This window comes from Danio rerio, chromosome 22, assembly GCF_052040795.2.
Source record: "Danio rerio strain M-AB ecotype USA chromosome 22, GRCz13ab, whole genome shotgun sequence".
NCBI classification, from domain to species: Eukaryota; Metazoa; Chordata; class Actinopteri; order Cypriniformes; family Danionidae; genus Danio; species Danio rerio.
Genome location: NC_141042.1, coordinates 11,720,207 through 11,733,808, shown reverse-complemented (window position 1 = coordinate 11,733,808; position 13,602 = coordinate 11,720,207). Strand labels below are relative to the sequence as shown.

Below are 13,602 nucleotides of genomic sequence, written 5' to 3'. Positions count from 1 at the left end.
TTTGGATGGTGAAAGCAAAATTCTCCTACGAGAGTGATTATAGCGCCTCCCGATGGTGAATGCAGCAATACTCACGGCAGGTATTACTTGATAATTCAGTCGTTTATTTCACTGATTTGGCAACAGTCAAACGTCTTCAGGGAAACGGTTTGAATTTCCGCTTAGTAAAAATACATAAGTGTGCCATTTGGGACGACACTACATACATATACTATCCTGTTGAGTGTGTAAGTGCATAAGTACATAGTGCATGAGTGCATAGTGTATAGTGTGCCATTTGGGACGCAGCTCTTGATTAGCTTGTTCAGGTGTGTTTGAGCTAAAATTTGCAGGTCACCAGCCCTCCAGGAACAAGTTTGGTGACCACTGTTGTAAAGGAATTAGATTTTCTTTTTAAAAATGTAGCTACATACTGTCACTTAATGAATAGGGGACAAAACAGAAGACCTCAGCATGCAAATCAAGGTAAAGCTTGATGATTAATGTATTCGACATTGAACTTTGTTGTTTTATAAATAAATTTTTCTAATGGTTTTATTGTAATAAGTTTGGTAAAATAATATACTTTTTTAACGATTTAGAATGCATTAGTAAATACGGGTAAAGTACGTTTTTCTATTCATTTATAAGTTTTATGAAATAAATCAGGAAATTACCAATTGCAATTTCAATGTAATACAGACTGATGTATTTACCTTCAGCCCACAACTTTCAATCAAGCTTCAATTTTGGCCCATCATAAGAAAAAGTTTGGGCACCACTGACTTTAAATATAAATTCAACCAAAATTTGAAACAACGGGACAAACAAATGTCATTTTTTACAAGTACTGTAAAAGAAACACTTATTTGTCTTCAGTGGTTCCATCTAAACATTATCAAGTTAATCGATTACATTTGTACAAACAAAAAAAAAAAAAACAATGACTCAATGACCGTTTCTTCTCAGTGTCAGTATAGGGCGCACGCTCACTAACACTGTTCAGTGACACACTTTATCAGAAAATAGCGTAGATATCTATTAAAGGGGGTCAACAGTTGCAAATAGATCAAGTTTAATCAAAACTCTTACACATGCAATTTAAAAAAAAATCTGCAACCACAAAAATAATGCATACTTAAGTGTCTACATGCTGTCTAACCAACAAAACCATATTGGTTGACCACTATTCACAGACATGCAGAAGTTTACACAAGAAGCAATATGTCATCAAATCCTTACCACAAAGTCACATCAACAGCCCCCTCAGAAATGCGCCGGTTTAGCTTGGTTGAAACGAAACTGGTGCATCTAATAGATCAGCCGAAGACGAAAGCAACTCAGAAAACCTTCAACACGCAGACCACCAACTGTGCAACTGTTCACTTGCGTGTGTGCGCGCGCGCGAGAACCCGTCCTCATGGGCAAATCGTTCCAGTCTGCGTAAAGTGCTCCTCTCCTTCAACAGGCTAATTAAAGTCCTACCCCGAGAACCCTTGAGACCAGATTCACCGCACCTACCCCCGACACACACACACATACACGCGCAAGTATGCGTGCTCTGCAACCTAAGTGAATCACTCAATTAGCAAAAGGGGAGCAAAGACCTTAATGCCTGTAAAAATCAACAGAACAAAAGCAGCGTGCTAAAAGCGCACACACACACATACACGCATACCCTGGGGCTTACAGCGGAGAGCTGTGCATCACTGGCATGCATGTCTTGTCTCTCACACCTCGTCATAGACAACACAAATTAGCCTGTGTGCGTGTTCGTATTCCCTCGGTTGAAGAGTGTGCGTGTGTGTGTGTGTGGTGGGAGACGGATTTTGACAGGGACATCTGGGGGATATTAGCCTCCCATTAGCACGCAACTGGGCACACACGCGCACACAATAATGTATTAACCAGCAAAGCATCGCTCGGCTTGAGTAAAAGCGAGATACATATGTATAGCATATATTACTCACACACGCGCAGAGAGTCAGGGATAGAGCGAGATAAAGAGTCTCGTCTCTCGTCTTGCTGCTCTCTAATCCTCCTGACAGAACGCCAGCACAATATCCAGCAGCCAAGATACTGACGGGCAGCCTCACACACACGCACACACACACACAAACGCACGCACGTTGTTATTTGCACAGTTGTGGAATCTCATGGCTCATTACTCTGCGGCATGCGCTTTCTCGCCGATGCTTTTATACCAACAAGGAAGCGAGCGTCTGAGAGTGTGCGTGTGAGACTTGTCAATCAACAAGAATCATTATTGCTATCCCGAAGCCGCAGACACAGGGCGACGTGCTCTGCTTTCCTCTAATCTGCCTCTCTCCCTTGCTGTCGTGCTCTCGTCTTTCACCTCAGTTCTCCCCTCAGCGCTCCGTATCCTCTTTTCATCTCTTTCACTCGTCTTTTTTTTTCACGCCTTCTCTCTGCTTTCTAACAGCCTTTCCCTCCCTCTTTCTTTGCGTCTCGTTCTTTCGTGCTGGTTGCGTCTCCCCACTCAGTTTTCTCCTTCTGGGTCCTTCTCTGACCTGCATAACTAAATAAAACTTAGTCTTTAGCCTAGAACTCTTACGTGGTGTTGTGAAACCATATACTTTTCATAGCATAAAAATGTATAGTATGCAGCGTGTAGGATGTAGCATGTGTGTAGGTTATACACTAGGACAGGGTTGCCAAAACTGCCGATGTCCTGCAGGTTTTAGCTCCAACTTGCCTCAATACACCTCCATGGATGTTTTAAACAAGTGCAACAAGGTGTGTCTTACAGAGAAACATTAAAGTAATGGAAAAACTTAAGTTTTAGTTGGTTCTGGTTACCCTAGTGTAGGGGTGCACAAACTTCTCGCTGGAGGGCCGGTTTCCTGCAAAGTTGAGTTTCAACCCCAATCAGACACACCTGGGCTAGCTAATAAAGCACTTACTAGGCTTTCTGGAAACATCCATGCAGGTGTGTTGAGGCAAGTTGGAGCTAAAACCTGCAGGATACAGTCCCTCCAAGACAGAGTTTGAGCACCCTGCACTAGGGTAACCAGATCCTTCGAAGACATGCTTTTGCATTACTTTAACGTTTCTCTGTAAGGCACACCTTGTTGCACGCCTCCATTTATTGGTCATGTACATATGCAAACACTGGCCAGTTCATCTCAATCCCTCAGCACCAATGCAAAAGCCAAGAGAGAGCACAAGCTTTTACATGTAGTTATGTGGCACATGGCTCCTGAATAGCGTTTTTTGAATCCAGTAGTCCTCAACCAGCAGGCCGCGGACGAATACCGGTCGTAAATCAATTGGTACCGGGCTGCGCAAGAAATCATTAATTATTTCTATTTTATTTATTATCGGAGTCTAAACGATCTTTTATTTTGAAAAATGACATCTCTGTCACTTGAGTGCCCAAATTTAACCTACAAGCAGCAAAATGAGTAAGAAAGAGACGTCTTCAGAAAGTTTCTTTGCAAAGGGGAAAACTCTCGGTGAAGGAGCCATGAACTGCCAAAGAAAAGGTCTGTGCAAGAAGATCAACTGGTGGAAATTGCAAAAGACGACAGCCTTTCAGGCTTCTAGAGTTTGCACAAGTTTGTTATTTCTAATAGAAGTGTGCAGCTTGCGTGTGCAAACAGCCTTCAAGACACACTCAGTTGAATGACTGCCGCGAGGGTATTGTGAGTGAAGAACTGACCAATCAGCTTCAGCTTGTATGGTATATACACATTTCGGTAGACTGATTTGTGTTTCGGTAGACTAACTACGTTCCCACCTTGATTCCCTCATCACAGTATGCTATTTGGTCAACTTTTCACATCCAGCGCAATAGTATGCTGCTTGCGTACACATCTTGCCTATCGCAATATAGAAATGCTACCATGACAAATGATGTCAGAAAACCCTCTGTAAAACCATAGACAATAATGGTCTGTCACAACTCTTATACAAAATGACCCTCTTCTGCATCTCGATGCACCGTAGATCAATTTTGACACTCCTGATTTTCAAAGCCTAAAAATGTATAGCATGCATTGTGAAGAATGTAGTATGCATGTGTAGGGTATATACTGCTGTGTACAGGAAGAACTATGCAGTAATTTGTGTGTAGTGTTGGATGTCAAACGGACTACAAAGGTATTAATTGTAATATGTTTTGGGTAAGGTACAATGTGCAAGAAATGAAAGAAAATGGAGCATAAGTTGTAACATGTATGATGTAGTAATATAATAATGTTGGTTCTGTAAATGAATATATTGTTTAATAAATAAAAGGTAAAGATATAGATGTTGTATACAGATATTGTAGTATGTATTGAGGTGTAATATGTAGGACATATTGTATGGACGGAAGGGACAAGGGTATAGGTTGTAAGTTTTAGGGCAGAGAATGTAGAAATAGGATGTAAGAAGTACATTCCAGAAAATAGAGAGTAGGGACTACATATCATGAATAGTAGTGCGTAGGGAGATGTGAAACCTGCATTAGCGCACCCCCTGAATGGTTGATCAGTTTATGAATAAACAAGCTAGACAAGGAAACTCTTTAGGCATGCAAATAAAAAGGATCAAAAACAATACCAGCATTTTTGATTGCTGTCCCATTTCATCTCAACTCTGAGGCCCTGTTGACTCAAACGTCCTCTAAAGATTTTCAGACAATCTTTTCTCTTCTACCCAGAATCCTTTGCTTTCTGCTTACAACTGTGCATTTAAATGAGACTGAATGGAACGACGTACCTGTGTTGGACTCTGCATATTCCAGCTGTTCCTTAGTCCAGCCTCTCTCGACTTCTGCTTTCCTTTTCAATCCCTTCTCTTCAATTCCATTTGTTTTGACCTTTCGATCCACAGCAGGGACACCGTGGGCGACTCTCGGGACCTCCGGAGTGCAAGGGTCAAGCTTCTCCCTCCTGGTGGTTTGAAGAGGTGGAATGGAGGCTTTGGATGTGGGAGGCAAACCCAAGTTGGTGGCTCCGAATTGTGGCCTGTCATGGTTGAGCTGGCCCTGTCTATCCCACAGTTCCTGGAGATTATGGAGGTGGCGGGGCTTACTGAGCCGAAGACCCGTCAACTCGATACGCACCTTCAGCTTCTTCACCTCCTGCTCAGAGGGCTGTGGCCACACGTCTGCGGAGAGAGATAGAGGCAATCCGTTTATACCTCATATTAACATCCGTCTGGGATGAGCCAATCTTAAGTGGTCAGCTGGGAGGAATTGCCATGTACACCGGGATTTACCATGCATCTCAAATGGGAATTGAACAAGGGGTATATGTTACGCACAAAGGCATATCCCGAGATACAGGACACTGAATCCCAACAATGTTCCTTCACATCCTATTAATGTATGATCCTTCCTAAATGTTTTTTAACTGGATGAGCCTAAAAACCTTGCTCTTAACTTGGCCATCTCTGTCTAAAATTATTGTATCAGCTTCTACAATCTAAAGAGTTATCGGTTATTGATATTGAACAAAAATTACATTGAGCAAAACTTGTCCACTATTTTATTGCATAAAATGCTAATTAAAAGTAAATACAAATGTTTGTATAATCAGACCAAGGATTGATTCAGATTGTTAACAGTCATTTCCTTATCAGAACATAAACACAATTTTGATCGCTTTTAAATTAAGGTACAGCGCAGAACACGCACCCACTTGCAGACACATATGGTTTTCTGACAGAAACAAGCTTTCTGGGACACGTTTAAGCGATGAGAGTTTATACAATGGTTGTTTTGATGTCTGAAAACGCCCTTTAGACTGAGCACAAAGAGAGAGTAGGATAGAGAACGCCCGGCAGTTGTGTTTATTTGGACCATGTGATGGCAATAAACACAAATCAAGATGAATCGAAAAGGCCAGTGAAAGGATCAAAGCCAGAGCAAGCAGAGGAAGGGGGAGAAGAACAGCTGAACTCTGGAGAGCAAGCGAGACGTGTCAGTGAGCGAGACAGAAGGTCGGCGATAAGATGAAAGACAGTGGACCATCCACTGCTTGCTGTTTGCAGAGGTGGCAGAAAGGATGGAATGAAAAGAAGGCAGACCTCATGAAGGACACTGAAGAGACAGACAGACGGAACGTCTACCTGAAATCAGTCTTGCTCTCTTGGATGCGATGCCATTATCCTCCTCTCCTCTCGTCGGCCGCTCTCCATCTCTCTCCTCTGTGGTGTGTGTGCAATCAGGGTGGCCTTGGCTGTGTTCCAAACCCAATGCACGTTTCCTGCCCGTCGCCGTGCCAACAGACCCCTCCTCCTCTCCCTTCACGTCCCTCGCTCTCTTCTCCTCCGTTCGGTGGGGCTGCAGGACATCGGCTGGCAGGCCGCACCGTTGGAGCACGGGAACTCTGTTGTTTGCACATGCTGGAGTTGTACCTGCGTAGCCACACAAACAAAAAAAATGTGTTAGCCTGATACGCCGCGTCACCGACTTGCAAAGACCTTTTTTCAATTTCCAAAGGAAGCACGGCAGGCCAGCAGAGCACAAGGCCACAGATGGAGAAAGACAGAGCGGAAAAGACTACAGAAAAACAAGCCCTTCTCTCTGCCCTGGACAGTTGCGTGTTTGTGCTAACTACACCACACCCATCCCACACTGGGAGCTAGACTGCAAACAGGGACGCGCTTACTTGCTCTCTCTGCAAGCTTAAATTAGCCCAAAACATCCGTGCCAAGAGCGCAAGAGGCAACCCAGCTCGAGTCTCCTCTCCCTCCCCCTTCCTCTCTTCTCACACTCTCCTCCCCCTCTCCTGCTTTCTCTCGTTCTGTGTGTGGCAGTGAAAAGCGCTCCTTGAGAATTTCTCCCGGCAGCTAAGAGCAGCAGCGCAGATCAAAGACAGGCGCTAGGGGCTCACGCTCCATACCGCCCGCTTCTCTCTTTCACACACACACACTCATACACACACACACAATATATAACACGCTACATACACGGTCTAGAAAAACCACACACAAATTATGCGGCTAGCCGAAACCTAATAAGTCACACATGAACCAAATCTAGCAAATTTACGAAAACACATATGCCACAAGAAAAAGAAAAAAACCCCTGCTCAGTCGTACATGTGAAATTACTTGATTAGCACACGCTCGGTGCCGAACAGATCCACCTTTATACTTGCCTGGGTAAGAATGCAGCCCACCCTGCCCCGTGCTTACAGACATGCACAAAGCATGTGACTAACACCACATGCATCCCATAATTCATGGCAATGTGTGCGCCATAGCAACTCTGCACAAAAACGGATCACCATGGAAACCTTGTTCGCGTCACCCGTTGAGAGTTAATGTGGCCAACGAGTGAACGAGAGAGATGTTGAAGGACAGATGGGGCATAAAAAATAAATAAAGAAAGGATCGAAGGACATGAAACCTCCAGAAAGGACACACACACACACAGTCAATTTTGTTTAAGTCCATTACCTCAACTGTATTCATTTTTAAAACATTGGTATTCGACAGATGTGACAAAGCTCGAAAGTTTTTTTATCGAGCAATTTCACCCTTAAAGCTTGACAGGAACTGCGAGCAGACTCTGTTTATGTAATTCGCAGCGCCTTTAATTGTCCATGTGGCTGACACACATGCAAGCGTTCATGCGCACATACGCATTCTGACCCACATGCACAGGAAACGGCTCGCCTCTGTGAAAGCCACCAGGGAGAGCGAGGTCACATAGCAGCAAAGTGTTGATTTGGAAATCTGATGGCATTAGGCCATTACCGAAGCTCAAGTGGAAAAAACAAGAGCCAAACAGCAGAGAGAGAGGGAAAGAGGGGAGAGCCTGTGCATGTTTATGTATGCGCTTCCTGTTTGAGGGTGGCGGTGGCGGAAGCCATGTTTACCACGTCGTTTCCGCTGGTTTAACGCTGCTGCATGGAGCGCCACAGCGCAGGGACTGTCCCTAGTTACATGGGGAGGAAATGTAAGGGGTGGGGGGGTGAAGAATGAGCATGCGCCTGTGAAACTGGGATGATCGCAGGACGGAATCAAGGCAGGAGTGAGAGGCAGCGCATATGACATACATTACAAGAAAGATGGAGAGCGTGAGACAAAGATAGCCGGAAAGGAAAAAGGAGATAAAAGGGAGCGTAGGAATGGGTGACGGTGCAAGAGGGATTGCGCTTGTGTGTGCGCACACGTCTTACCATTGCGCTGCTCAGTGGAATCGGAGAGGGCCGAAAGGGCTGCGGAGGGCCTGGAGCTTGGCTGGCTCCGTTCCCAGTCTCCTGCTCCGTGCTGGCTTTCCGCCAGCTCCCTCTCTCTCTCCTGCTCTCTCCCCAGTCCGGGCGCTGCAGACGACACACACCCCTCCTTCTCCTTCAGCTCCAGCTCCGAGAAGCGCATCATCGCACGCTACACAGACACACACACATACACAGCACAATCGTGAAACCAGATCCAGTGTTACGAACACCAGCTGTAAAGCCTGTCTCTAGTGTGCTCCAATACAACAAAAATAGAGGGAAAAACAGAATAAATCTGCAGTGAGAGTACAACAGGAGCTAAAGCGCATTAGAGTAAATGCAGCAAATGCATATCAATAACTTAACAAATGCTAACTAATACAGGTGAAGTCTTGGACTTCATTCTATTGAAACTTGACCATGCAATTTTCAGGGCCCCTGAAAAAGGGGGGGAAAGGAAGAAAAAAAAAACTTCACACCCGCCTGTGGGTGCAAAACCAAGTGTTACTCATATCAGCTGATTAGTAATTTAAAAATAAAATGAACTGACCTCCCAAAACGCAGCTGGTTGACTTAAATTACTGTCCTCTTGTGATAATCCTTCCATCTAAGTAATCAGAATGGGGCTCAATATCTTTTTCAATGATTTGAGATATATGTATTTACACAAATTAAACACATCAGCAAACAAACAGTCACTTACCCTGTTACACAAAAATATGGGAGAATTCAGTACATGGAATGCTAAGGCTTGGGAAGCTAGTGTTTCGAATACTTCAATCTAAGATGTGTGTAAATGCATAGATAAAACTGGCCTTAATAAAAGGGACTTTTCAAAATGGTGTGGACTATCTGAAATTAGGACATTGTCTTCCATCAGCCTCTCCATTGCTCTCCCTCCACTGAGCGACTATGTGTGTGTGTGCGCTAATGACTCTGCCAGTCTGCGAGCACTCTGTGCGCTGCTGCTGCTGGTAAGAACTCTAATCTTCCCCATCAGGAAAGAATGGGCCGGATTTCACTTAAGCTGGGAGGGCTGCCACCATGCACATGGCTATTGGGGGCCTGAGGGTGTGCATGTTTTTGTGTGTGTGTGTGTGTGTGTGGGTAAGAGAGAAAGGAGTGCTAGATGGAAGCCTGTAGGAAAGGGTGTGTGATTATGTTTGGGTATGCCCAACACACACACGCACACATCGTTCTCCAGGGCTCACCTGCAGGTTAACAGTTGCCTGCAGCATTATGTGCTAGCAAGGCCATGACATGGACGCGCACACACAAACACTCGGCAGCTGAGCTTCCGCACGACTGGGCAAAGCAGCCACACACGGCACTCTCTGTTAACCCTTTCAGCTGCTAACTCAACCACACACTCAAGTGTGTGTGTGTGTGTGTTCTTGTACAAATACACATGTTCTCTCACACTAACTGTAGAACTGCTGCTATTAAAGCCTGTTTGACAGATTCACAGCAGGGGCCCAAAAACTGCTAGAAAGAGAGAGCAGGAGAGGGAGAGTGGGTTACAGAGATCTGTAATTAGCGAGGAGTTCAATATAAGCGACTGTGGAAGTCAGATATCAGTATTCATTCAAAGCTGGAACTAAGGTCTCAGAAAGAAGCTGTAAATCTCAGGATGGCCTTGAACTAAAGCAATAACACCAATTGCTGTAAAGTCTGTAAAGTATTGACCATGGAACAGGACATTAAGGTGTTTTGATAATGTTGCACTTTAACTTGACCATAAGATGCTTAGATGATTCTCAAACATAGTGTGACAATGTGACATGCTCCATAACTGGAAAAACTTCCCTGTACATCTTGACTAACATACAAAAATTGTACAACTCACCTGCAAGGCTCGCTGTTCCCGGCTGAGTTTGCTGGAGTCTGCATACAACTCTGTGGTGACGCACTTGAAGCGGTCGCCAACATAGCCTGAGGAGTTGGCTATTCTCTTGGCCAAGCTGGATCTCTTTCCTTTAGAACATCCATGTCCTTCCTCCTCATCCTCATGGGACTCTGTGTCTTCAAGTCCATCCTTGCCCAGGTCCACATATTGTCGATTAGTGTGGTGCCGATCAACTCTGAATTCAGCTCCATCAGCTCGAGCCCTTTCACCAGAGGTTCTGGCACAGCGTAGTGTCTGCTCTTCCAACATGTCAGGTAGTGGGCTATGCTCAGAGGAGCTTTCCTCACTCTGGCTGTGCAAAGGAGAGTCAGACTGCTTATGTGGCCGAGGTGGACTGCATACCTCTGCTCGTTGCTCTGAATCAGTTGGCCAAGATACAGCAGGCTGGCCAGAGCGCAAGATCTGCATGAGCTCTGGCTCTTTCCCCTCAGAATTACTGCCACTCTCATTCCCCATCCCTGTCCCACTGCCTACTGGCTTAGCTGGCTCTTTGCATTTGGCATCGATGGTACTATGTTTGTCTGGCTCTGGACTGCCATCTGTGTCATCTTGGACCAGGTCGATGCAGACAATCTCATCTTTATTCACTGTGTGAGGCTTGCTCAGAGACTTTGAGCCCAAAACTTCCTGCCTCTCTGATTCCTTCTCAGATTTGTAGTCTGGGTCTATGTCAGTGATGCTCTGGCGCTTATAAGGAGGCTCATCATGGTGCCAAGTCTTGTCCAGGGTTCTGGGCCTCAGATCCAGGCGTTCAGTTACTTTGTGGTCAAGGGGCAGGTGGGGAGACATTAGTGGATGGACCATCTCTTGTGAGTCATGGTAGGTAAGATATTCCGCATGATTGGGTGGGATTCCAAAAGGAATGCCAGGCTTGGGTGGCAAACGTGTTGAATACAGGCTGTTAGCGCCCAGCAGAACTGGATGAGGATACACTGGACCTTTTCCTGACAACTGCAAGTGGGAAAGGGAAAGGCTCTCAGGTACTGGGTATGAGAGATATCTGCTAGAATATGCTAAGCCGGGAGAAAGATAAGTTTCACCCTGTTGCATGTAGAGGTGACTTGGTGTATGTCCATTCTCTAAATGTGATTGCTGGGGCTTAAAGCCAATATCAGGGGTTTCAGTTTTTTTGGCTGTCTTTGAAGGTTTTGTAGCTGAGGAGTGGCTGCCACTGTGGTTATTTATTGGGGTCTTTTCTGGTGGGGTGGGAACTGACTTTGCCCAATCACCATTCATTTTGGGAGAAGGTGAGACAGATGATGGCCGAGAAGTTGAAGTAATGATAATAGGGGCAGAACTTGAGACTGAGCCATTGTTTTGGTCATCCACCTTGGGACAAGAGGAACTTCTTGACTGTGGCACCACATTTTCAAGATTCTTGTTCTTGATGATACTGGAGCCTTTGTTTTGACTAGCCTCAGAGCTGATTGTCTGGGTAGGACTTGGCACAACCCAGGAAGAGGGTAAAGTGCTAATTATTTCAGGCCTTTCTGGAGTTTTAGAAGTGCTAACAGCGGAGGATGATGGAGAAAGAGTTTCTTTTAAAAGCTCCCTGTTTGGGGGAAGTCCATAACGTGCAGCAGGAGAATATCCAAGCTTGGCTAAGGCTTCTAATTTTGAGGGGTACCCATTAGTATGCCCTTCAAATTCCATGATTTTGGCAGACAGGTCTAAAGGTTTGTCTGCTGGATCTTTGGTAATAGGCCCCTGTTGAGGTGATTTATCAGAAGAGGTCTTAACAGGTGAGCTGCTTCCCTTTCTTTCATTCCCCATACCTCTGGTAGACTCCATGGTTGCTTCTTTGGCTTTAGGCTTTTGACCAGCGGACCGAATTGGAGAGCGAAGCTCTTGGGATGCACTGCTAATATAGACAGGGTGAGATACTGATGGTGAAGATGATGAGGATGAGGAAGGACTTCTGTACAGAGGCTTCTGGAACTCCATAGTACTATCCATAAGAGGAGGTGGAGGTGCTGCAGGTGGCTGAGGGGGGCGTGGTGTAGGGCGTGGTGGTTGCATTACAAGGGAAGGACATGAGTCTACTGAGACTATGGAGCTGGTGCAGCTGCTAATACCAGCACTGCTACTAACAATACTGCTAGTGCTACTTAAGTTTTTGCTGGATGAGGTCCGGATCGACTTGCTGTTGCTTGAACTGTTTCCACTGCTGCTGTGCTGTCTATCAATGGGTGACTGGTGGTGGGGCTGAGTGTGCTGATGTATGGTCTGCTGCCCAAATGCTGAGGGCTCATGGTGTATCCTTGGACCAATACTCTGTACTGTTTTGTCTTGGTGGTGCATCATAGGTGACAATGTAGTAGGGGCTACGGTTGCAGGTGGGATCCTGAGCGGAGGGGCAAGAGGTGAAGATATAGGTGCGGGGGGATAGGTGGGCATGTAAAACAAGCGCTCTGTACCAGCTACACTGCCTCCAGCTCCTGCACATAGAGACTGGTAGGCCAGATGCTGGGGAAGGTAAGGTGGTGGCTGTGACAAAATTGATGCTTTATACATGTTCAAAGCAGCGTATTTACTGGAGTCCAAGAAAGGGTACATTCCAGTTTCATGGTAGGGACTCATCCAACTTGGAACCCGCAGATAACTGCTACCACCATTGAGGCTTAGTTCTGGAGGCTTATCTCCTGGTACGACCCGTCTGTCTAACCCTAAAGTGTCTGCACCAGCCCCAGGTACAATCAGTGGTTTCTGAATCCCAGGTGGGGAACTTTTGTAAAGTCCAACAAAACTGTTTGCGGTCTTTCTGCTGTCAAGAGACACATCTGGTTTGTAGAGCAAGTTGGGGATCCTGTCGCCAACATAGCCCTTTTCTGATTGCAGGGTCTGGATTCCTGGTGGATAAACCATCCCTCCATGAACGCGAAGACTCTCCCGCATCAGGCTGGTCCGATCGATGCCGAGCGCACTGAGAGGGTTCATTCTGCAGGTTGTACTCGCATCCACCTGGGACATAAGAGCATAAAGTGGTAAGAGTGAGAGGGAAGAGGAAGTAAAGATTAAAAAAACAACAACAAACAAAGAGCAATATGACTCAGACTACAGACAGACAAGTGAACAAAATACCAATCCAAATTAACAACCAGTACAATCCATCCAATCTTTATCTAGAGATAACGTTTCACTAAAGAAGAGAGAAGATTTATCACTGAAATAAGAGGATGCATGAATCATACTACGCAACGGATATCACAGTTGGTCATATTATTCACACATTTGTCAGAGAAAATTCTCTCAAACTATCTAATTGCAAACTGGTTCACACACAAAATCTGATCACTTCCTCACAAACTTAAAACAAAAAAGTTAATATGAAAGGACATCAAACACATTGCACTATTCAAGGTCACAATAGGGGAATGCAAAAACAGTTCTTAAATGTCAGCTGCAGCGAGGTTATAGTGCAGGAAAAGCAGAAGGTTTGATGTATGCTTTCTGGGCAGTCTGGTAGACAGTGCATATCAGGCTTCAAATCACACATGAAAGACCTAAGAGTTCAATTGTACCAGTCCTGGCTTGTGCATT

The 13,602-nt window shown here is 45.2% G+C and overlaps 1 protein-coding gene across 9 annotated transcripts in view; it reads right to left on the bottom strand.

Moving 5' to 3' along the window:
- The window catches only part of bcor (BCL6 corepressor), a 63,762-nt gene that overhangs the window by 33,833 nt on the left and 16,327 nt on the right, over positions 1-13,602 (bottom strand). For 5 of the 9 annotated variants that reach the window (XR_015521095.1, XM_087302518.1, XM_087302517.1 and 2 more), the window contains 5 exons: positions 10,003-13,023; positions 8,707-8,763; positions 8,118-8,325; positions 6,058-6,345; positions 4,705-5,094 (listed from right to left, as the gene is read on the bottom strand). Coding sequence is in view for 6 of the 9 variants with exons in the window: in XM_087302518.1 (XP_087158644.1) it covers positions 4,705-5,094; positions 6,058-6,345; positions 8,118-8,325; positions 8,707-8,763; positions 10,003-13,023 (3,964 nt within the window). In the remaining 3 variants the exon portion in view is untranslated. 9 annotated transcript variants of the gene reach the window in all.